The sequence below is a fragment of the Tribolium castaneum genome, chromosome 10, assembly GCF_031307605.1.
Source record: "Tribolium castaneum strain GA2 chromosome 10, icTriCast1.1, whole genome shotgun sequence".
Classification (NCBI taxonomy): domain Eukaryota; kingdom Metazoa; phylum Arthropoda; class Insecta; order Coleoptera; family Tenebrionidae; genus Tribolium; species Tribolium castaneum.
In genome coordinates this window covers 223797-247669 of record NC_087403.1, presented here as the reverse complement: position 1 = coordinate 247669, position 23873 = coordinate 223797, and the positions used below count along the sequence as shown (strand labels likewise).

General features: G+C 38.0%; 3 protein-coding genes across 6 annotated transcripts in view; 2 read left to right on the top strand and 1 right to left on the bottom strand.

Annotated features, from left to right (window-relative positions):
* Positions 1-16321, top strand: part of L (Lobe) — a 31645-nt gene extending 15324 nt beyond the window's left edge. Inside the window, exons 1-6 of one of the 3 annotated variants that reach the window (XM_015977610.2) lie at positions 7044-7252; positions 8345-8526; positions 10113-10255; positions 10586-10814; positions 11890-13035; positions 14146-16321. In XM_015977610.2, the coding sequence (XP_015833096.1) occupies positions 7162-7252; positions 8345-8526; positions 10113-10255; positions 10586-10814; positions 11890-13035; positions 14146-15441 (3087 nt within the window). In that variant the 5' untranslated portion in view covers positions 7044-7161 and the 3' untranslated portion in view covers positions 15442-16321. Of the gene's footprint in view, positions 1-7043; positions 7253-8344; positions 8527-10112; positions 10256-10585; positions 10815-11889; positions 13036-14145 lie in introns of those variants that run through there. The other 2 variants (XM_015977589.2, XM_015977635.2) reach the window with 2 other exon arrangements.
* On the bottom strand, positions 16045-18412 carry LOC654960 (uncharacterized). Of its 2 annotated transcripts, XM_008200145.3 has the most exons (5): positions 18169-18412; positions 17259-17320; positions 16988-17184; positions 16780-16936; positions 16045-16725 (listed from the first exon to the last, which is right to left on the bottom strand). In XM_008200145.3, the coding sequence occupies exons 1-5, from the start codon at positions 18267-18269 to the stop codon at positions 16331-16333; spliced, it is 912 nt and encodes a 303-aa protein (XP_008198367.2). In that variant the 5' UTR covers positions 18270-18412; the 3' UTR covers positions 16045-16330. The 2 variants fall into 2 exon arrangements, with proteins under 2 accessions (XP_008198367.2, XP_975863.2); XM_970770.5 differs by having other exon boundaries at positions 16045-16936.
* Positions 18413-18788: 376 nt separating this feature from the next.
* Sec5 (Secretory 5) lies at positions 18789-23249 on the top strand. Its single transcript, XM_961348.4, has 9 exons — positions 18789-19068; positions 19115-19267; positions 19311-19590; positions 19631-19812; positions 20177-20391; positions 20438-20887; positions 20933-21283; positions 21922-22766; positions 22944-23249. Exons 1-9 carry the CDS (start codon positions 18960-18962, stop codon positions 23044-23046), a joined length of 2688 nt encoding a protein of 895 aa, XP_966441.2. The 5' UTR covers positions 18789-18959; the 3' UTR covers positions 23047-23249.
* Positions 23250-23873: the final 624 nt, after the last annotated feature.

Below are 23873 nucleotides of genomic sequence, written 5' to 3'. Positions count from 1 at the left end.
GTTACAAGGCACCAGTAATGCATTGAATTAGACAGTAATACAACAGCGGGCCGATTGCTCCCGAAGGCCTCGACTAGCACCGATCTGGGCCCACAGACATGGCTGCTTTCATAAACCCAGAATTATATGTTTTTAAAACTCGGCGGTAATCGGAACTGGACCGAAATGCGCACCAATGCACTCATACCTCCCCTCATATTCATCGTTGGCTTGCAAAGAAATTTCACGCAATTTCGAAATATTAAAATTCGTTATTAAGGATGTGGGGCGTCGGAGAGTTGGTCTCTTAAATCTCAATTCACAAAAGACAAATCAGTGTAACCCCACTCGAGGCGGTTGAACAATCGAACAATTCGAATGCGGTTTGAGTTCGGGAAAAGAAAAGACTGCATTCGAGCTCTAATTACTAACATCCGTATTCCTCAGGTTAATTCTGAAGGTAGAAAACATTAGCAGCGGTATTATGGGTGTTTGGAGGGTCATTCGGAGCCGTTATAGTCGCAGAGGGCCCGCCAGCCCGACCCGAGCAATCAAAAACATGCCAGATTCCTGAAAAAAGCTTATACCGTCCGTAGGAGACTGGTAAATAGGGAATTAAAAGTTACTGTACTGCGACGCCCCATGCGACTCACTTGCGGTACGAACACTGAGCTCCGCTCCGAGACCTGCCCTGACCCTTCGTTTCTTTATCTCTCTTCGTCATTTCTATCCACGCACTTTATCCCTTATTACCGGATTAATCACGCATACACCCTAGATCCAGTCTTGGTCCCCACTCGACAAAAACCGGTTTCGTTTTTGGTTCTAAGACAAGCCAAACCGGTTCCCTACTCGACGCAAACCGGTTATTAAGTCTAACTTAAGTTTAACTTGACACAAACCGGTTTGGTTATTGGTTCTAAGACGAGCTAAACCGGTTCCCTACTCAACGCAAACCGGTTATTAAGTGTAACTTAAGTTTAACTCGACAAAAACCAGTTTGGTTTTTGGTTCTAAGACAAGCCAAACCGGTTCCCTACTCGACGCAAACCGGTTATTAAGTCTAACTTAAGTTTAACTTGACACAAACCGGTTTGGTTATTGGTTCTAAGACGAGCTAAACCGGTTCCCTACTCAACGCAAACCGGTTATTAAGTGTAACTTAAGTTTAACTCGACAAAAACCAGTTTGGTTTTTGGTTCTAAGACAAGCCAAACCGGTTCCCTACTCGACGCAAACCGGTTATTAAGTCTAACTTAAGTTTTACTTGACACAAACCGGTTTGGTTATTGGTTCTAAGACGAGCTAAACCGGTTCCCTACTCAACGCAAACCGGTTATTAAGTGTAACTTAAGTTTAACTCGACAAAAACCAGTTTGGTTTTTGGTTCTAAGACAAGCCAAACCGGTTCCCTACTCGACACAAACCGGTTATTAAGTTTAACGTAAGTCGAACTGAACTAGTTTTTCAATACGAGAGAAGCCAAACCGGTTCTGAGTTTAGGTTTAGTCAAGGGAAAGCCATTCTTAACAATGTCAAGTTATTTATAAATAGTACATGGCTTTAATGTCAACCAACATTCTTATATTTCTGTATAAAAAATATAGCAAGTTTTTTTCTCATTTTGAAATTTAAGATGTGGTAATTTGACTATAAAAGTTTCAAGAAGATAAAACTTATTTGGATAATGACAGTCAGATCAATGACCACTCCTAGGCTCTTTGTATTTCCAAGAATTTATTTAGTATTAACAATAGAAATATTAATATTATTTTTCAATAAGTTTTTAGATGCAAAATATAAAATTTATTATCTGCATAGTGCATACGACTAGTGTCTTACTACATGCGTTTCGTCTGCAAAAGCTTCACAATTTTAATATTTTCTAATCGGTACTATATTTACGGTCGTATAAATTTAAAAAAGGATTGGACCCTGGATTGACCCCTGAGGCACTTCCGATGTTATGTGTCCTAAATAATTGTTGCGACTTATTGCAAATAAAAAATCAACATTTTCGTTAAATCTATAGAAATGCCTAATAACCTAATCCTTGCTAGTCCTTCATCAGCAGTCGTGGCAACTTGCATTAGCGTTTAATTGCAAAATCTGGGACATCTTTACGAGTTAATAGTCGTTTTTCTTCGGTTTTGGTTGAAAAAGTGCGGATAGGGCACAATAGGCGCGGTGGCCGAGTCTCGAGGATATGGTGTATTAGTGTTTTCCGGTTTAAATTCCGGAATTCCGGGTCGGGCTGGCTGATGGACCGGTAGTCTTTCGAGCGGCGAGAACATAGTAAAGGCACAAGAATGGGGAAGGGTGGTGGGGCGCTTGCATATCATCTTAAAGTTTAATTGAGTCTTGCCGCTTGGGGAGGAAACGACCGAGATTGCTTGGGGAATCCCCAAGGAGGTTCGCTCCTGACACCCTCGACTCGCACAGCGTCTGTTGCCACTTACGTTCCTCGCCCGTTCGAGCTTCAATCCGCACTCTCTCCACGTCATCTTTTCTCTTAGCGATCAAACAAATTAGAAATTGCTTTTAGAAGTCGACCCCGACTACTGATGATTTTGGAAAAATGAGCCGAGTAAAGTTAAAGTTCGACTTGTTTTGCGATAGTCATCGCGAAAGACAAATGCTTGATAATATTTTATACTTCGCAGAAGTAGGAATGAGAGCTTGAGGCGAGAAATAAAGCCCGCTTGTGTGTAATCTAATCTTTCTTTGCTAATTATTCCGCCAGATAGGGATAAGTTGCTTAACTTGCAACCTGTGTCCTTGCGAGTTTGCATGTGTTTGCCCAAAAAGGCAAATTTGTTGGTGGTCAAATCAAATCGTATTTACACTGCGTGACAGTTTCATTAGTCTGCGGCCGGAGTGACCTCAAACAAATTTTCTAAATTTGGTTTGGCGCATAAAAAATTCACCTAGCCGGCAATTAATACAAGCCCAATTCAAATATTTGCGCTATTTTGTTAGTTTTCGAGCGAGCGATGCGTTGATAATTGAATATTTATTTTCGAGTAAAAAACGTGATCGTGATTTCAGGTAATCGATTCCAATCGATGTAATTGCATCAGTTCGGCTGTTTTTCCCCGACTTCAATTATTTTTTGAGTCATTTGGTTATTAATTTTCAAATCGCGTTTATTAGGAGTCAGACCGTGAAAATTGATGACTTTATTCGGAGTTTATGTCTTTGTGCGTGGATTATTCACGGACAAAACCGTCAATTGTAAAGAACGCTTGTGGGAGTTTTATTTTGAGATTCTTTCATGGGATACTACAATTAATATCGCCGGCACCCCATTCATTTAAAATATCAAATTTCTTTCCGGACCATTCAAGCCGTCACTCATTTATATCATACCAAAATCTCCAATTACGATTCAAACCCCGATCCAAAATTCGGAGAGTTACGAATTATTTTTTACGAAGCAACAGGTTCTAAATGTAAAATCGATGAACCATGCGAGTGTGGAAAATTTTCTCCGGCCAACTAGCGCCACCTTTCAGGTGCATTGTGCTGTTTTACACGCAAATTGGAATGGACCCAAATTTTGGAAATGGGTGCGGAGCTCTTCAAGGAAGTAAACCACAACAAAACGAGCTAATCTGATTCAAATCTAATCAATATCAATAATTATCGCGCTAACGGTCTCACCAAACCGACTTTATTATGCACCGAGCTACCGTTACATTTATATTTATTTTTCCAATTCGTAATTTATTATGAGAAATGGATCACACACCGCGACCAGGATAGTTCTTAAAACTTTCGATATCCACTTCCTCTACATTACATTACCTTTTTGTCATAATCGATTTAATTAAGCAGAAACTGCTCGATAATCAAAAAACACGCTTCACCTCATTACCAATACCCAAGTATTACTTTAACGCTTGTCAACTCCTCTAATCACATGTTAACGACGAAACAATCATGTTTTTATGCGTCGTGATTAGTGCCAACAAAATAACAATAAAACACGATTTTTTCCAATTCGCGGTTTCGTAGATAACGGCAGATGATCGCGAATTTAAGGCCAACGGGATTACTCAAACTAGGTGAGACGAATTGCTCAAAACGGCCAAGACTACACCATTTCCTGTGGTCTCAAAACCGATGAATCGAATGGTCCATTGACCGAAATGTTTTTTCCCTTTTTCACATGTTTCAGAGATTGATTTAAATTTCTACGGTGAAATTTATAAGAACGACAGTGATTTAGTTCTGCACTTTTTACAACGGAGTCGGCCACCCAAAAGTGACCAGCTACACCCACATGGGTTACGAGTAAATGTATGGGGTCCCCCCAGGAGTCACTATACTATTTACCCCCCATGGGCCATCCTGCAGCGCCTTGACGTAACAATTGGACATCTGCTCGAGAACCCAATACCGTTTTTGGCCAATAAAATTAATTGCCCAAAGTTGGATTAATACATTAATTAACTAAATTTTCAAAAATAAACAAAAGTTGTTTTCAGCTTCTATTTTTCAGTTTTCTGACGTGAGATTGCTAAAATTATTGAGCTTTTGTCTAAAAACGCTGCTATCATGTTTGAAATAAGTGATATTGTAAAGTCATTTTCGGCTCATAGCGAAAACTTCGCGGTAAAAGTGTGTAAACGTGTGCTTAAAACTATTAAATTTGCAAAAAGTAAAAAAAATTACTGAAAACTAATTACGTGATTTTTCGATGTTTTAGGGAAAAGTTTACAAAAAGTTAGTTTTTCATTTTTAAAACAAACTGTAGTTATATTAAATTTAGAAAAATACCAATTAACGTAAATTTTGAACGAGTTGTTAGTTCAAAATTATGTCATTTTAGACGTATTTAAAAGATCTTTCGTTCTATTATTATTTATTAAAATGTTGCAAACATGTGAGTTTATAATAAATCTATGTAAAAACTGTTCAAGGTGTAATCATTTAACTTCCAGGTGATATATTAAATGTTATAAACTGCAGTAAAAATGATGCCAAGAAAATATTTCCCGACAAAGGAATGAGCAATTGTATGGCAATGTATGGTTTAAATCAACAAAATTTTGATTAAATTAAAAAAATATATAACAAAAATACGCTTGATTTATTTATGTTCTGTGAAGCACATTTTGTTAACTCTCATAAAAGAGATAAAAAAGAAATTTATAATCAAACACCTCTTCAATTCGGAAATAATTCAAAATATAAAAAACACAGCAATAGCAATAAATGATTGTTATCTCTAGGAAATAAATTTAAGAAACAATCTTTCTTAAAACTGCAATTTTCCAAAATAAGCGCTTGATCTCAGTGTCAAAACGTCAAATAAAAAAACTTTAAACGATTTTCTTTAGAAATAAATTATGGAAAATTATGTAAAAAAAGAAAAAAAATACGATGTCATTTTCGCCATAGTAGAGTGAAATTTATTTAAATAAATAAGTTTTTCTGTAATATTTTACGTGTATAACTGAGTTTTTTTGTTCAAAATGAGTCTTGTTTTTATATTTTTTGTCTTATTTGAAAAAAGAATTAATAATTAATTTTATTATTAATAAATTAAAAGATAAATTTATTAATAAAGTAAATTAATAAAATTTTATTATTAATAAGAATTAATAATTAATTTTCGAGTTTCATAAACAAAAAAATGTTTCAGTATGTAAGAAAGGCAAATAATAATTTTGATCCATTAAAATTATCAACGTGGTTTTTCGTCTCATAGAAAATTTTCGGTGTGTTTTCTCTTAAAATAAAGTGACTTTTCGGCGCATTTTAGCGCTTGTATGTTCGTGTTTATGTTTTTGCCGCTTAGTTTTTTTGATTTTTGAGCGTACACTTGGGAAAAAATCTGGCAGGTGGAGGTGTTGGTCCCAGTACGTGTCTTCTCGTATCGAAATCGCCCATTTAGGGATTCACCAAGCAGAACGCCCACCTGTCTAGACAGCTGATATTTATCCATCCGTCAAAATATGATTCCAGCCTCGTGCCGGCCAACAAGAAATTCTAAAATGAATTTTCCGCGTGACTTCGGGCGCCTTTTCCAATAAAACAATAATTTTATTACTCGGCGAAACCTCAAGTCCGTTGCTTTGGCAGGTTTATTATAAAATTGAGGAGTTTTAGTGCATCCAGCGCGACAAATTGACCACGAACAAAGCAGTTGCGGTTTAATAGCGACTAGTCATTTAAAAATATGTAAAGATTTCAACAATGAAGACATTCCTTTAAGTAACTAGGTTTTTGTTATGCACAATAGCCTCAAATCCGAGTCTCGGTGGGAAAAGGCTCTCCCGGGCAAAAAACCCATCACTGGTGCTAAAATAATCCGAATCAAACGCTGTAACAACGAGCTCTTTTTGAAATCAAATTGGTATCTTGTACGTAAGTAAAGCACGTTTAATTTCGCAGTGCACGTTTCCCGACACTAATCCTGCATTAGGTGGCGGATTCCTTCCACTAGTTTTTCCTGAGATGTGATCATGGAATCTTGTTTCTTCCCACGCTCTATATACGGATACTCCGAGAACTTACCGATAACAATGCTGTCTTAATACCCGTTTCTATGATCTCGGCCGATTCAATTTGCTATTCTTGGGTGCCCGCTGATCAGCTTTACATAAAATCGCAATTAGTGCGGAAAAACACCGAAAACTAGTCTGGAGTCCGTTTTATTAATCGAACCGGTGACGGCCGATGACAGGGACAAGTGACCGCCGTGTTGTGTCAATTTGGGCAATAAATCAAATTTTCGAATAAATGCGGCACCTAGTCAATGAAAGTGAAGAGAACTCCTCCCACGTTCGCAGGCGGCCAATAATTGCGAGCTTCCTCCGGACATGAATGAATCGATTGTGATCCTTGTGTGGTAAAAATTAATTACCATACGAAAGTATCGCATTACGAACTTTCCCGTTCAGGAGCCGAATAAATCGAATTGATTGGCCGATAAGGCGCTATTATCCGCGTTTAATGCTAATATTAACGAAAGACCGCCTTTTAGTGGTAGTGTCTTAATCCTTAAGCCCATCCTTTCCCCCAGCAAAACTATAAAGGATATTTCGTTGAACAAACCAAAGTTTGGTGCCACAGTGGAGGGAGGCTCACAGACTGAGCAGTAAGCACAAGACTTTACACGTGGAAACATACAAACACCTGTGTTGTGAAGTGAGTGACGACCAGTTCGCCAAAATGAAAATGCTATTCAAGGGAAATAGCAGCCGCTTGGAGCTACTAATCGAAAAAATTCAGTCCACCAAAGAGGGCGAATTTAAAGTGCCAGGTATTTTTTCAACAACCTCACACCAAAATTCAGTAAAAAATATTAAGCACTGAATTTTACAATTCCCTAATTAAATGGAGATGTCGGCGATTCAAGCCGACAAACTGCTTCTGATTAAATCTAAACTGGATTAAATATTTAAATCTATGTTGATGGCCCTAATATTGGAAACCTGTACCATTTAATGAGATGTTAGATCGATGCATTATTGGCGCAGAAATGCGCCATAAATCCGCTTAATTAACTAATGTAAGTATGCTGACAAAAACAAAGATATATTATTGAACTAATTATAGAAGACTTAATTTTTTTCGACAATTTCTAGATACAAATAATTAATATTAACTTGCTCCAAAAATTATTATTTCCTATGTTATTTTTTAAAAACACCGTTAAAAATGTTGCTAGCCTCAAAAATATTTAAAACAATTATTTCTTTCTATTATTTCTTAAATTATTTTTAGTTTTATTATTAATATGTATTATATCAAATTGCAGAAAATGAGCGAACACGGAAATATTAAATGAAATTGGTTGGTTGTGTTGTATTAAAATTTTTTGAAAGAGTGAATCAAAAGGTTGCAGTTGTGCTAATTAATGTGTGTTGTTTTTGCGGAATCGAGTTGTTCTTGGGCGTTGAAGGGCGCAAATATCAATCCATCTCAATTTGGGCGCAGGCATATTATCAAGTGATATTTTACTCTATTATCCGCATGGAAATGGAGAGATTCAGGCTGCCCTTTTAGAAATAACAACCTTAAGGAAATGTGAAGTCATTTATCTACATTACTTATATGTAGCGTCTTCCTAATAGGAAATATCAGTGATTTGTCAAAAGGGTTTTCTCTCGTCTATGTGTGGCGACATTAATTTGCAGTTTGCATTATCAATGCATCTCGTGGTCTCCGAAACGAAATAGCAAAAAGATCGTTAATTTCAATTGACAAGAAAACAGTGTAAGTCACATTAATTGAGCGATTTCCCACGGTTCGCGCGTTGTAGGTGTCGGATCTCCCATTTTTTGGTTTCCTCAATTTAATAATTTCCTCCTCCAACGCGCTGCACTTTTACTAAAATTTTATAAATTTCCAGTAGCCGAAGATGAAACGGCTGCCAGTTCCGCATCCGGTGGTTCTGGATGTGGCGAAACTCAGCCTTTTGACGATGAACAAGTACAGGGAGATCAAGATCAAGATACCAAACCCGGACCATACAAATGCACGGTATGTGGAGAAAATTATTTAAAAGAAAAACTGCTCAGGGAGCACGAACAGGTACTACTTTTATTCCTACCGTACTATAGCGCACTCGTAATTAAAATTTCGGTTATTTTAGTCACGTGGTCGCGGTTAAAACCTTATGAGATAAACTAAATACTATCTAGTCGTTCGCTTTGATCTCACCGACTCAGTTTTGAGGCGACAAAGCGCTGTAACATATTTTAAGTCAAATTTTTGATAAAATCGCGGCTTGGGACCATAAAGGCGCACCACGCCTAATTAAATTTGGACATGTCTACCAGCACTAAATCGACAAATTTACACACAAAATTTACCAACTGAAAGTGCTTCTATATTTGACTATTTAACTGTGCAGGGTTGCTAGAAAAAATATGTAATGTCCAAAAACATGAATTTATTAAACTATTTACATCAGTATAATTCTGTACCTGAGAGCGACAACAGTCCATTTTTTTCAAAAAATAAATAATAAATAAAAATGAACATTTAATACACTTGAAATTTTACAAGTCCAGTGTAATTTTAGATTTAAGTCCAAATTATTTAGAAAAGATGTGAACATTGGAAAATAATTTTAATTTTTTCACGTGTAATGACTACGTTTGTTTTATTAGAAAAAATAAAACCTTTTTTGTAATGTTTATTTAATGAGATTAGAAGTCTTTTTGAACTTCCGTAGCATATCTGTGAAAATAATGATGATGGAAACCAATTTAAATTATCAGAAGTTGTTTGGTTTCAGTAAGAAAAACTGACATAGGAATATTATATTTTACAATTTATTTTACAAATTATACAGAAAATTTTAATGTGTCAGTTTAAGAAGAGAACCAAGAAACCAACTTAAATGAAACAAAATTTGTCCTAGACTTCTTAGAGGAATTTTCCTTTCTCTCTAAATTATAACTCGAAAACTAAAAGTCTTATACCAAAACCGTTTGTTCAATATCTAGTTTTTCGACAACTTTGAACAAGTCTTTTTCAAAAACTATTTATTGTGGAGCATTAATATTATCCTACTTCACTGTATTCAGCACGTGACTTTACGTCTGAAAACCATACGTTTTTCCAATAAAACGTTGACTGGAAATTTTTACGATTTTGGAAAAGTACGAACCCAGAACTTTGGAAAATTGCCGAAATTTATTTCTTTATGTTTTGAAATAGATTCGTAGTAAGTTCAAAATGTTTGATTTTTGTCTATGTTTTAATAGAAAGATCATTGTCCAAATAATGGACACACATTTGCCTGTGTCAATTTTGCAATTTTTCTGCTCCCAGTCCTGTGCGATTATCTTGGAGCATAAAAATAATTGTGTGTCGACATGTGGAAGTCGCGCACCGAAATGTGAGCAGATAACGTGTGAAACAATTCAAAATAGTTTGAGTGTAAAATGTTGATTAAGTATGTCTGAGACCCGGTTAGTTGAGTCGGGTTACGTTATTATGGCCACGCGACAATCACCATAACCATTTGTAAAGTCAAAGGTTGGACTGTATCGCATCATACAGCATGTCACGTTGAAAATGTTTCGACTGGTTTAAGCAAACGACATATGAGCGAGTCATTGAATTGGACAAGTTTCACACATTCTTGACTTTATTTTGATTTGTTATAGAGTCACACTGACCATCTGCAATTCACTTGTGCTTATTGTCCTCGGCTTTTCAAGCACAAGCGATCGAGAGATCGCCACACGAAGCTCCACACTGGGGATAAAAAATATAAATGTCAGCAGTGCGATTCCGCCTTTTCACGAAGGTACGTTCAAGAATTGGCTTTTTACCGGACTGTGAACTAGTTAGGGCACCAAGACAGTGGTCTTATTAACGAAGACATTCTTGTGGCATGCAATAAACTTGATGTTACCGTGTGAAACGCTAAATTTCCAACATATGCTCAAAGTATGTAAAGTTCGAGCAATTATTCCAACAAGAACACGATCTCAACACGTATGGGATATTTTAATTATCAATTACTTTGATTAATATACGAGTAAGTTCGCGGCCGGCTTAATCACTCTATAATAAATGCGACTTGCGGTACAAATCCATCAATTTAGTTTTTTCAACTTGTTGTAAATTTTTTCAGTGATCATCTTAAAATTCATATGAAAACACATGATAGTCGTAAACCATATAAATGTGGTACATGCAATAGGGGCTATAACACCGCCGCAGCTCTCTCGTCGCATCAACAAAGTCACTTGAAACAAGAATCTAGGTCCGGAAGTCGCACGAGTGGAGGAAGCACTCCCAGCCCCGGACTTTTCCGGTGCACTCATTGTGCCGAAACTTTCGGAAAACCGGATCTGCTACAGGTAAAAACTTCATACGCGCCGTAATTGACAACGAGGATCAAAATATTCATGTATTCCGGCTAGATTTTACACCAGATTCCAATGATTTAAATGCCACATTCCGTGTAACAGATTTACACGATTATTATTTCGGGCTCGTTTCAATGTATCGGAGGAATACATTGGCAAAAATAAAATAACACACCCTCCCATCAATTTTTTTTCTTCTCTAATTTTATGAAATCATATAAAGCCAACAAATTTCAAATCAATGAAATCCATTTTGTTTTCTTCTTTAGTCACAATTACGTGATTTTTCGAAATTTTGTATAATATATTTTTTGGTATGTTCTTAGCATGTTCTTTCATTAATCATCACTCATCGGACACCGATTATTTTACTATAACCAACTTTTTGCGGTTATTTATTCTGATGCTTGACTCAAAAAAGGGATTTTCTCTCTTTATTTTTGCAAACTTTATACATGTTATATACTATACCTACTGCTTGTTCCGTCTAAATCCCAGATTAGAGCATTAAAATTTCAAATAATGATAGTCATTTAAAAATTTGTGTACAACCATAATCTGTTAGGTCCTGTTTAATGAAAATATTTTTAAGATAGCAACACTTTCGGTTATACCGGAAGTAGCTATCAGTTTTCTTATTTTAAATAGAAAGTTATGTTTTTAGTGCGTTTTTTGATTACTAGAATTATTTTAAGATAGTTTTGACAAGATTTTCCTATACCTAAATTTAGGCGTTTACGAAATGTTTAAGATTTTTGAATTTTTTTTTTTTTTGGATTTGTTTAATTTTTCTCATGGAGCATCACAAAATTAATTACATTTTTCAAATATCAAACTAGTTTTTTATTTCAGAATTTTTCGTTGGTAACAAAAATCAACCGATTTAAGTTTTCAGAATGTCTGTATAAACAACAAATCAATAGCGTGTCAAGACGTTTTCTAGAATTAATACTACTCGGAAATCTCAATATTTATTGAAAATGTTGTCTGATACTATTAACGGAAATTTTGATCGCGTTTTTCTGGGAAAGACAGTATTAGGAAGCTTAGAGTGTGTACTTTTCAGAGTCATGTCGCAATGGTCCACAGCGACACGGACTCGTCGCTAAGCCAAACTCCGGAGCCCTTATCAGAGTATCAAAACCAAATCGAAGACCTGAAAATCGTTTGCATGTACTGCTCGAAGGAGTTCCCCAGTTTGGAGCTGATGTACCAGCACACAAACATCGCCCATCGTGACGTCCCCAACGGCGTTACAACTTCCGTTTCCGTCTCCTCCCCCGCGATCCAAAACTCCCCAAAACCGGAAATTTGCCAAAACGGAACACCAACCTACGCCTGTGATAGATGCACGATGCAATTAGACTCGTTGCAGAACTTGAAAAACCACATAAACAACGTACACTGGCGTCCGGCTCTCTCGCCAAATCCCGTCAATTTCATGGGGATTGAGAAAAGCTACTCCCCGTTCCAGACCCAACCGACCGACCTGAGCCGCAAGAAGAAAAGCGAGGACAGTGCGGAGAAAGCGGTCAAGAAGAAGAAAGACCAGCACTCCCCCACTGCCATCAGTCCCTACGACTCCAACGACAAGCCCTGCATTTGCTCGTGTTGCTACGCCCAACTCCCAAACTTCAAAAGCTTCCTCCATCACATGGAGTCGCACGTAATCTCCTCGAACAACTCCCTCCTCGGCTTCTGCCCCGTCTGCGGCGAGCCTGGCCGGGACCCCGTCTCGTTCACCAACCACATTTTTAGCCACGCTATTGCTCAAGTACCTGGCCGGTGTTGCTACACTTGCAAGAAGTCCTTCGAAAGGCTGGAAGAGCTGCAGAAGCACCTGTTGGAAGTCCACGTCGTGTCGGTGTTCAAGTGTTCCATCTGCAACGATATTTTCGATACGAAGATTTCAATGCAGTTGCATCTGACGAACAAACACAGCGACGAATGCAAGCACTTCAAGTGCTACTTGTGCACGAATCAGGTGTTTCACGATCGACTTTCGGCAGAATTGCACATCTCCATGAAGCACTACCAGCAGTTCACGCCGTGTGTTGGTGCCAACCAACTGCTACGGTCGCAATACCAGGAGTTGGACACCAGGTTTCGCGACTATAACATGATTTTCCAGTGCACGTTCTGCCACAAAACCTTCAAGGACCAGTACTCGCAGTATATCCACATTTTGAAGGAGCACAACGAAAGCAAAGAGGTAAGTGTTATGTCATTTATTTTTTGTTACAATGGATTGGACTTTTTTAAATTTTGAATAATTGCTGTAAATACAACTCGGGAGGCGAAATCTAACAATTGCTATTCGAACAAACTAAAAAATAAATAAACAAGAAAACAAATAGATAAATAAATAAATAAATAAATAAACAACGTAAGACTTTTTTGCAGTCAAGTTGACATATTCTCTAAGTTGTAATTCCGAATCCAATATATTTCCAAGTTTTTTTTTGTTTTTGGAGGCACCTCTTCTTGTAATTTATAACCAATAATTTTGAGATTAATTTTCGAGTTTATTTTTGTGTTTCTTGGGGAAATATAAATTGACGAAAATTTTCTCGCATTTTATTTTAACCCAATGTCTTTAGAAAATTTGACCTCGATCTTGATTAATAAAATCGCATGCTCGTTCTACATCATTGGAGTCAAAATGATAATATAGCTGCATAACATTTGCGAAAACAAATTCACTATTAAAAGTATTATTATTTTTATTACTATTATTATTATTATTATTACCTTTATTATTATTATTATTATTATTATTATTATTATTATTATTATTATTATTATTATTATTATTAAAACCGATTATAACTTTTGTATAGTAAATGTTTATATACCAGTTTTAAAATGAGTTATTAATTTTAGACAATGTCTTGCCTAAAAACACAGATCACAGATGATCTCTTGCATAGAAATGAGAAAACGCTCAGATAACACAAAATAAGCTTCATTTTTGCGTTGAAAAACTAAGCTTTGATTTAGAAGGAAATTTATTATTAAAAGTATTATTATTATTATTATTTTTGCGAAAATATTTACATAATTTACAGAATCTAATATTTCTGCGATGCATATTAAAAATAGAAGCGGTTTCTAAGTTGAGCCTTGTGGAACACCGGATTAGTTTTGATTTGACGTAATTATTTCAAATTTTGTCAATTGAAACCACAACAAGAGTTTGTGGTTAACCAAAAAATGTGTTCTCGACTTGTTAAGGGGCAATTAATCGTAACTATTAAGGCACAATTTGTTTTATTAAATAACCGATACATCATTTTATTGTATTTAACAACTTGTTTTTCAGGGTGAAAAATTCATTTTGGATTCAGCAATGAACCCAAATCCGTCCAGATCGCCCAACTTCATGTTCCCCAAAATCGTGACCCCTGACCACGTGGAGCCCCTGGAATCGGTCTACACTTGTGATATATGCAACCGCAGTGATATAACCTCCGAATCGGACCTAATAAACCACAAGAAGCTCCACCACAGCAGCAAGAACAAGATCGGTCCCGTGAGCCTCCAGTGCGCCTACTGCAACGAGTACTGCAAGTCGCGCACGGACCTGGAGAACCACATGAAGACCCACCAAGTGACCTGCGGCAAAGGCAAGCACAAGTGCAACATCTGCGACGAGATCTACTCCTCCACGTTGACCCTCGCCGACCACAAGCTCACCCACTGCAAGATCGTCGAGGGGAACAGTTGCGTCCAGTGCAAGTCGGTGCTAACCGACGAGAACTCCTTCTACAGCCACCAGCTGCAGCACAGCAACCCGGGGAAGCCCAACTCGCAGATCTCGCTCCCAGCGAACTGCATCATCTGCTGCCAGACGCTGCAGACGGACGTGGAGATCAAGCTCCACGCCAAGTTCCACCTGAAGCACCTGACGCAGAAGGAGTACATGTGCGGGGTCTGCAGCAAAGTGTTCGACAGCCAGGGGCAGCCCGCCAACGACGTCAACATCGTCGTGTGCAAAGACTGCGCGAAGAGTGAGGACGAGGGGAAAAAAGTGCCGAAACAGTTCGCGTGTATCCAGTGCCCCCAGACTTTCGACAGTGAAAGTGACGTGCAAAACCACGCTGCCATGCACATGCTGAACGAGGGGACGAACCTGGAGTGCCGCTTGTGCAAGCAGGTCTTCTCGTCGCCCCTCAAGCTGCAGACGCACCTAATCGAGCACAACTTCTACGGAATGAACCAGTATAGTTGTTACGTGTGTTCCTCGGTTTTCACGGCAGCTAGCGGTCTGCAAAGCCACATAATCGGGCATGGGCTGGACAGCAGACCCTATGAGTGTTCGCAATGCCAGATGAAGTTCTTCTTCCGGGCCGAGTTGGATAATCATAGGTTTGTGCACCTCCAGAAGAGCTATCCGATTCACAACGGGGGCGAGATCTACGAGAACAAGCCAAGCCCCCGGTATAAAATCTGTAAATACTGTTCGAACTCGTATCTGGACAACTCGTTTTTCGTAGAACATTTGAATCAGTGTCCCTTCAGGATAAGTCCGAAACGTGAGACTTTCGATAATGAAGTAGACAATAATATTAAACAAGAAGTAACAGAGATCGCGTCGGAGGAAAAAGATGAGCAATAAAATCGTTGTAGGACTAACTAGGACTTTTATACGTACTTTTATTTATTAATGGGTTTAGGCAGTAGGATGGAATTGTGATAATTTTTAGTTGTAGTAGGGTGAATGGTATTTATATCCAGTTTGCACGCAATTATATATGAAACACATCAAATGGGTCCACTATAGTTATAGCGTTTATTTCACTTGTCAGAGACTTTCGTTCCCTGTTTTGTACATTGTTACCACCAGTAAAGTACAAACCGAAACAGAGGCGGATTAAGTTGACTGGGGCCCAGAGACCCCATCAAAAAAGGGAAAAATGACTTTGATTTAATCGTAAACGACAAAATGGTACATTATTCACTGTTTACCTTATAGTAAAATGAAATTTTTAAATAAAAATAGAACGAACGGTTTTATGTAAAAACGAATAAACATTTTTTTTTTCAAATTGGTTTTATGGGTTTCGCTTCCTTGCAAGGTTAGTCTAGAAAAATTAAAGCATAAAATTGAAGAGTGTTAGTTTTTGCTTTTGAATCGCGGACTGTGACCGTGACTGGCCCTTAATCCGCCTCTGCACCGGCCAGCAATTTGACCAAAGATGCGCCAATGAAACACAAGGGAAAGGGAATAAATAACAGTTTATTTTTTCAAAATTTCACTACAGGTTTGGCGTCCTGAGCGACTCCTCGCTCAGCTGCCGGAACGTCTCTCTGAAAGTCATCCAGCTCTGCAGCACCGTCCATTAGACTTATTTTGTTGATTTATGGATTGTTCATAGTTACAGTGTTATTATTACTATTACTAATGAGAACGTATAGGAAATCAGTTTTCGCTAATTTGCATTCCTTATATTGTTTCTGTTAAGTTTTGATTTAAACTCAATAAAAAATTCAATGCAGTGCTTTATTTAATTACAGACTGATTCCGTGCCCAAAAGGATATTTTTAGACAATTTATTTTTTCTTTGCTTGGGTGTCGGAACTGCATCAGCGATACTATTTTCGTCGGTTACAGATTTATTACAAACTTCGTTGTTATTACTAGCATCAAGGTCGTCACATGATCCTGTTATGTACAAGGAAACTCTTCCAGTGTAAGTTGGGGAGTCGTTCAAATCGTCACGAGATCCAGCGATGTAAAGTGACTTCTTCTCGCAATAATTCACTTCTACTTCATCTTCTTTTTCCTCAATCAAATTACTCGTAATATCCTTAACGACTAAGTCTGAACCGCCTCCCTCCGAAATGACCGACAAATGGTCACTTTCTTCCAGTTCTTCATTGGGACAAGATATCACTAGGTCTGGAATGTTACTGTTTGACTCCGCTTTCTCTTTGGCAACCACATTGTTATTACTATCGTCTTTTAGCGCTTCCATATTTTTGTTAAAATCTTTGAACTCGTTTATCATTGCGTCTGGTTTGGTTTCGTTATCAGTCGAGAAGGAGCAGTCGGTGTCAGCAGAAGTCAGACTCCAGTGCGAACCATCGGAGGAAGCCTCCAAATTGCTAACCTAATTAGTAACAATTAATACTTGTACAGTTGACAAGACAGGCATTATTACATTTTGACTGGACGCCGATTTGGGGGGCAGAGGCGCCCGCTTTTTGCCCCTTCGCTTCGTTGTGCCAACATTTTGTCTTTTCTCTTCTTCTTCAAACGGATTTGAGCCTGGGGTGCTTATCCGCTCCCGAAATCTTGACCGGGGAAGCGCCTCCTGTTGGGGGCTTGGGTACGACAACGGCGACCTCTTGAACGTCTCTTAAATAAATTTTTAATCATTTCCGGGTGACACCCAACGGAAGTTGGCCAGGTCATGGTCACAGTTCACTTACCGCTCTTTTGCCGGAGTGTCACCTCGTCGTTGTCCTTCTTTTTGATCCGAAAGGACTGCCGCCTGCAACGATTTCATTAAATCGCCGATATTTATAATAATGATGTCAGCAAAGTCATAATAGATTACTCATCTAGGTGGGTAAATAAATTAAATCGTTTTTCGATTGTTCACGAACTTAGTTATTAATTTGTGGCCACTTTCGTTTAGAAAATGCGCGCTTCGATTACAATTGCTAATTTATTGTGGCAACAAAATTCGGTAAACACTTTCTTTTATGTGAACGGATGTCATACGATTTAATAAAACTAATCAGGGCCGGACAATGCATTGTTAAGCCTTGCGGACGATTCTGTGTTGAATAGTAATTAAAATTAATGTCTCCTTTATTGTAAATTGGGCTGGATTTAGTGCCGGACCCGAGTTGCATATTTTTATCGGACTCCTAATTAGAGTAATCAATTAATAAATAAACAAATCGCTTTTTACATGTGCGTCACATAAATTGGGCAATTATTCGGTAAAATTTAGACTAGAGATGGATTTTCATGAGTGTAGTGACAGCGAGCAGTAAAATTATTTATTGTTTTGGGTGCATTGACCATTTGCTGGTAACTTCATTTCGCAACAACCCTAGCACATGTATTTAATAAAAATGCGAATAAGTTGTCATTGTTTCTCTTAGAATTCGGGTCAGAGCTGTTAAAAAATTCGCACTTGGCTATTCAAGACGGCAAATAAAAGATAAAGAGTTAAATATTTTGAAGGTAAGTAATTAATAATCCCTTGACTAGTTATCACTTATCGGTGTTATCACAACGCAAACATTACACACGCCTATTTTCGGCGTGATTCGGATTTTTCCAATTCGTTTAATTGAAATTTCGAAAATGCGCCAGGGCGGTACTCACAAATTTCTTTTAAGTTCTTTGAAAGAGTCCCGAATTGTCAGTTTGGGTCTGGGCTTCTCGTCCGCAAAAGGGTTCAAATGTTCAGGGTAATTATCGGTCATTTTTTGATGCACAACACGGCTGCACACTAAAGAAACTGCTCTGAATGTGTGCTAGCCCCCACTATCGCATGTATCTACGGTAAATTACTTAGTGACGTCACTTAAGTGTTTCCATTATTTCCACGCAAAATAATCGCTCGAACTGCGACAAGTGGCGCGAAATTGTGCCAAAAGTGGCAATTTTCGAATCAGATATTGATTGAGTCGCGACTTGTTGTTCTATTTGGGGACGACCTCGGGAAATAATCAATACCGTGCTTGCTTTACCAGAAAATCAATTTGTGAAAAGTGACGAAATCAAAAAAGAAAAAACACGCAGCGAATTGAAATTTTATGTAAATTGGGCTGCACTTAGCGAAATTGGACAATTGTAACATGATGCACCGCAATAAATTTTCATTAAGTTAATACGCACTTAAATAAGACTTTATTTCCGCGGAGGAACGGAAATACGCATCTTGGCTTCAAATTTAGCGCCGTGTGGCTGGTTTGAAGTTCGCCCAAACATGGCGTTGGCTGTGTTGTTGTCGTAATGTAAACGTCAAATGTCAGAGTTGAAACAAAAATATTTTTAATTTATTTATTTGAATCAGAATGCAGTAACGAATTGGTTTAATTAATCACATTTGATTTGGAGTATCGCCAGTATGAGTTTTTGAGACGGAAAGTGCTTAGTTTTTTAGTTAGGAAATGGCACCGCCCCCTGTTGTAACAGGGCTGAGCCCTAACGAGGGGCTTCCAGGGACTAGGATTACAATACGAGGGGAGAATTTCGGGTCAAAACCCACAGATTTGATAGGTGGGTCACTTACAGAAGTAGTAGAAAAAAATAACCTAACTTTTAGGTTTGTCAATTTGCGGCTTTGATTGTCTTTTGTCGGCCGAGTGGAAATCCCCCAATAAAATAATCGCGATTTCGGGGCCCGTGAAGGGCAAAGGTGATGTGATAGTGACGACAAGACTGGGGGGTGTAGGCACTTGTAACGTCACATTTAAAGGTACAGTTACGCTTTGAAAGCCCCTTTCTATTAATGATTCAAGGGTACCACGAGACCATCGGTCCAATGAAAGAGAGTGCGGTTTGGGTAGAAGAAACCACCCCCTTGTTTGTATGGGGGCGCCACTCCTTGTCCCCCAGTAGTTACCAACAGGAGGACCCGTTAGGTCTCTCCGTTGAAGGCAATGACAAAAAATTCCCCGAAGATGATTTAATGACATACTTTCCCGATAAATCGGGCGACATTGCCTCTGGAAATTTTTCACCAGGGTGGTTCCTTCTGGAAAATCATCACGCAACGTCGTTCAATGATCTACAGGCCGGGTAATTACAATTATTTTGCGCACAATTACCTCCCAGTTAGGTTGAATTTTTTGAGGCGCAAGGTGGAAGGGCAGAAGGAGGGCCAATTGTCGTTTTTGAAGGCAAATATTGGCTCGGTTATGGACCAAATTGACACTCTTGTCAATTTAAAGGAGAAAATTGAGGCCGATGTCGCCAAATTCGGGACCGAGCCAACGCTCAAGCTCGAAAAATCAATAAAAGGTTCGATTTTTGCGCAAATTTTACTCGGCCACATGTTTAAATGTGGAAAAAATATTTTTTTGTTCAAAAATTTCAGGCCCTTTATTCCAAAAAAATTACTGTTCAAGAATTTTTATATTAATTTAGACTTCATCTCGGTGCAGCAAAATTTTACAAAATCATTTGCTCCTTGTCTAAAAAATTTTTGAACCAAATTTTTGGCCCAATTAACGAAAACACTCACACCTACACGTAAATATACAGGGTGTTCCAAGTTTTTCTTAAAAATTCTTTGTTTATTTGAAACAATTCTCTTTTAAGCAGTTCAACCTTAAATTATTTTTTTTAATTATAACTTTGGCTGAGTAAATTACCTGTTTTTTAGAATCTGAAAGGGAAGGTAGGAAATTGTTTGACGACGTGCTAGCGCGGCGAGACCGAGCCGAAAAGACTCGAAACGCGCTAAACGTGTTAGCCCGGTTTAGGTTCTTGTTTTGCCTCCCGTGTGTAATAGATAGGAACATAAAGAAAGGTGAATACGATATCGTAATCAACGATTACATACGAGTCAAAAATTTATTCAACAAAACTGATGTGCCTGTAAGTGTTCTTCAACTTAATCGACTGTGGCTAATCGAAGTTTAAGATATTTAAGTCTGCACTTAATGAAGTGGACAAACGAATAGCCGACCTTAAAAAGAAGCTCCTTACCGACTTACAAACAATGCCAATAACTGTAGAGCAACAGAAACGCTTAATTAGATACTTAGTGAATTTAGACTGTACCGAGGACCCAGCTTGGCGGGCCATCGAGAGCCGCTCAGCTTACATCAACAAAAACATAAAGCAGATTTATGGCGAGCACAATGTCGAGAAACCCGATCCGAGATCGAAGTCAAACTCGACGTCGAAATACTCGAAATACAACCCTCCGCCTCAGAACGACTTAAACACAGTTCCGGCAAACGTGAATTTTATTGACGAAATTTGCCTCAGTATTTCGGAAACGTTCCCAGACTTGTGGAAAATCGGCCAGGCTTATTTCTCGGGTGAATTGCGAGTCAAAATCGAACCCGGACGCCACGTCGAATTTAAAGTAACTCTCCACTTGGCAAAAATCGTTTCTATTTCTAGTTTTTAGCACATTGTTATGACAATAATGGAGAGTTTTTGCAAATCAATCCGGTCGTCTTTGATCCCCAACACTCTCGATAAGGCCGATAAAAGCGCGCTCGGGTCTTGGACAATCCCCGAACTTGAGGAGGTGGCGCCGTTCTTGCCCGAAATTTTACGATGTGTGCGCTCGACTTACATCGCTTTAATTAAGTTAGATTTGCCGAGTGAGGCTCTGGATATTGTCTCGTCGCTTTTACTCGACTTGCGGATACACTGTATGAGTACTTTATTCAAGCAAGCGGCCGAACAAATCAAGCAGTTGAACGAGAACTGGAAAATTGATTTTAGTGGGAACCACGTTGGGATAACCGAACTGGTAGGTAGCCAGTCTGGTCAGTCAAATCAAAATGTTGAGCATAAGCTTGTATTTTTTTTATACAAAAAACGAGAAATAAAGTGTTTTTTAAAGATTATTCTAAATCGGGATGAGCTAGAAAAAACGGTTTCAAATAAAAAATAATTGTAATTTTCCCGTTTATGAGCAATGAAACTTCTACTGAAACACTGGTATTTCTTCCAAGGCGGTAAAAATCACTGTATAAACGCTGAAAATGTTTATTCTGGTATAAAACGACTAGTGTTTTACAAAAATCAAGAAATGTTCTTGTTCTTGTTTTGGTATTGTAAGTTAATAATTATGAAACAAAGTTATGATACAAAAAACTCATTGACTAATTGTTTTTAAATGCTTCACTGTAACTTATCATAATACAATGTGTTCAAAAATGGTTGTTCATCAGATCATTTTTGCCTTTTTCGGCAAAATTGTTCTAACTGTAGATTTTGTCTTGATTTGTGTTTTGTATTTCCGTGATTTTTGTTGTGTTAAGCGGCACATTACGCTTAAATTTCATAGGTGACTTGACTTGAACAACCATTTCGGAACAGTGTGTAAAAGTATGATCTCAATATTTTGATTTGATTGGCGAGTTTCGCGTCATGTGCCTCTTCCAGCCAATCAAATTCGAGCGCATCATCCAAGACGTGATCCAAATCGTTAAGGAATCGGTTTTATCGACGGAGCAGCGCGAAACACCTCTCTTGGAAAATCCGACTGCGCATAAAGAGTTGGATAAACAGATCGAAGCAGTTTTAGTGTCGTTTCACAACGTTTTGAACAATTTATCGTCGGATGAGAGTTGTGATGACGATGAGGATACGTCACCTGTCGTCTCGCAACTAATCGGAACTCCGATCAATGGCTATAGAACGAATTATACCAATAATAATATGCCGATTTGGGAGCACCGTCTTTTAATAACACTCTCGAATTGCCTCTATGCCAAAAACGTGGTCTTTGACACCATTTTACGGAAGTTCAAGGAGAGTGGTTTCCCGGCACCGGAAACGCCAGTCAAAAACGCCAAAGATAAGTTGGATGTGCTCGAAAAAACGATCCTTGAGAAGTATTTGGAACAGAAAAGTGATCCTTTAGTTGGCACAATCGAACCCTCAATGTATTTAGGCCGATTTGATTGGGACATTGAAATAACCCCCAATAATATAAGGCCCTATGCAAAGGAGTGCATCAATAACGTGATCCATGTCCACTCTGAAGTTAACAGTATTTCGTCTTCTCTACTAGAAAGCGTACTTCCTCAAGTAGTCCTAACGATAGCCGAAGAGTTATACCGACTGATGTCCTGTGTTCAGAAGTTTAGCAAAGGCGGGGCACAACAAGCCAGAGCCGACATAAGCGCACTGCAAATTTTTTTCGACCATTACTCGACACCTAAAGCTCGGAGCTACTTTCAGGAAGCTTTAGATATTATTCCTCCGCTTGAAAACTCCGAAGCCACGTAAGTTTTTCTCTGCTTGTTTAGGGTTAACAACAGTTATTAGCTTATTTATTAATTATTATCTTTTTTCCTTGTGCGTTTTTTTCTTTGTGTGCTTTCTTCCTTGTACACGTTATTTCTTTTATATTTTAAGCAAAAAATTAAATATTTTGTGTGTAGCTTATCCTTTTTTTCCAGTGTGGTGCAGGATATTTTGAGACAGTGCAGGGCCCGCATGAGGATACAACTCCTGTGTCTAACGTCACACGCAAACGGGCCAGTCAAGAAAAGATCTCATTAACTCGACAAGCTTAGTAACTGTGATTCTATTGCTCATTATTTTTCCAATAACTATTTGTACATAAAGTAAGATGCCTTGAAGACGAAGTAATAATAGGGTGTATTTCGTGTACAGTTTCAGTTGTAATTTATCGTGGTTAACTTTTGTTCTAGGGTGTACAATAATTTTGTGTAAAATGTAATAAAAGATTAACTTATTTAAAATGTTTTTTTTGTCTTCCCTCACTTCTCGGGTGGTGTATTCTTGGTTGCATATGCCAGGGTGTATTCATTAAACAATCATTATTATGAGTATTATTAAAAATAATTGTTTATGTCGTGTTTTCGGCGGTTGACAATTGGGAAAAATCGCTTCTGCGTTACATAACAACAATTTGGCTATTCGACATAAATTAAGACAAGGCGCCAAGGCGTGGAACAGGTTTATAATTTTACGAGTTTGTGAAAAAAGGCTGCGATGTGCGCCTTTGACGTAAAATAAAATTTAATTAAAAGTGGGATATTTGCGCGAAGTGGCAGCCTACATGAGATTGTGAAAGTTTTAATGACATTACTATTTATTATTATTGAGTAATTCAGCTGAAAAAACGCTAGTTCATGTTCTAAATCTCAGTCATTCATACATATAAATTAGCAATTATACCCATAAGTATCTTTATTATGGTCGGATATAACTCAGGGCAATTTATTAATTTACCCTAATTTTTTTCTTTGTCAGAAATAGGTCAAAAAGTGAAAGTCGCGATTTTAAATGCTAATTAACAACACAACAAATCTTGAATTGTCGCGAGTTTAGCGACGAACTAGTTTTTAACAAATTGTGCGAGT

What these genes read in the sequence shown, in the direction of transcription:
- Sec5 (XM_961348.4), top strand. Translation starts at nt 18,960, where the DNA reads ATGGCACCGCCCCCTGTTGTAACAGGGCTGAGCCCTAACGAGGGGCTT. An exon ending in TTCAATGATCTACAGGCCGG is followed by an intron (nt 19,591 to 19,630) that starts GTAATTACAATT and finishes CCTCCCAGTTAG; the next exon opens with GTTGAATTTTTTGAGGCGCA. An exon ending in ACGTTGGGATAACCGAACTG is followed by an intron (nt 21,284 to 21,921) that starts GTAGGTAGCCAG and finishes TGCCTCTTCCAG; the next exon opens with CCAATCAAATTCGAGCGCAT.
- LOC654960 (XM_970770.5), bottom strand. Translation starts at nt 18,269, where the DNA reads ATGACCGATAATTACCCTGAACATTTGAACCCTTTTGCGGACGAGAAG. An exon ending in GACACTCCGGCAAAAGAGCG is followed by an intron (nt 17,185 to 17,258) that starts GTAAGTGAACTG and finishes AATTTATTTAAG; the next exon opens with AGACGTTCAAGAGGTCGCCG. An exon ending in AATCGGCGTCCAGTCAAAAT is followed by an intron (nt 16,937 to 16,987) that starts GTAATAATGCCT and finishes GTTACTAATTAG; the next exon opens with GTTAGCAATTTGGAGGCTTC.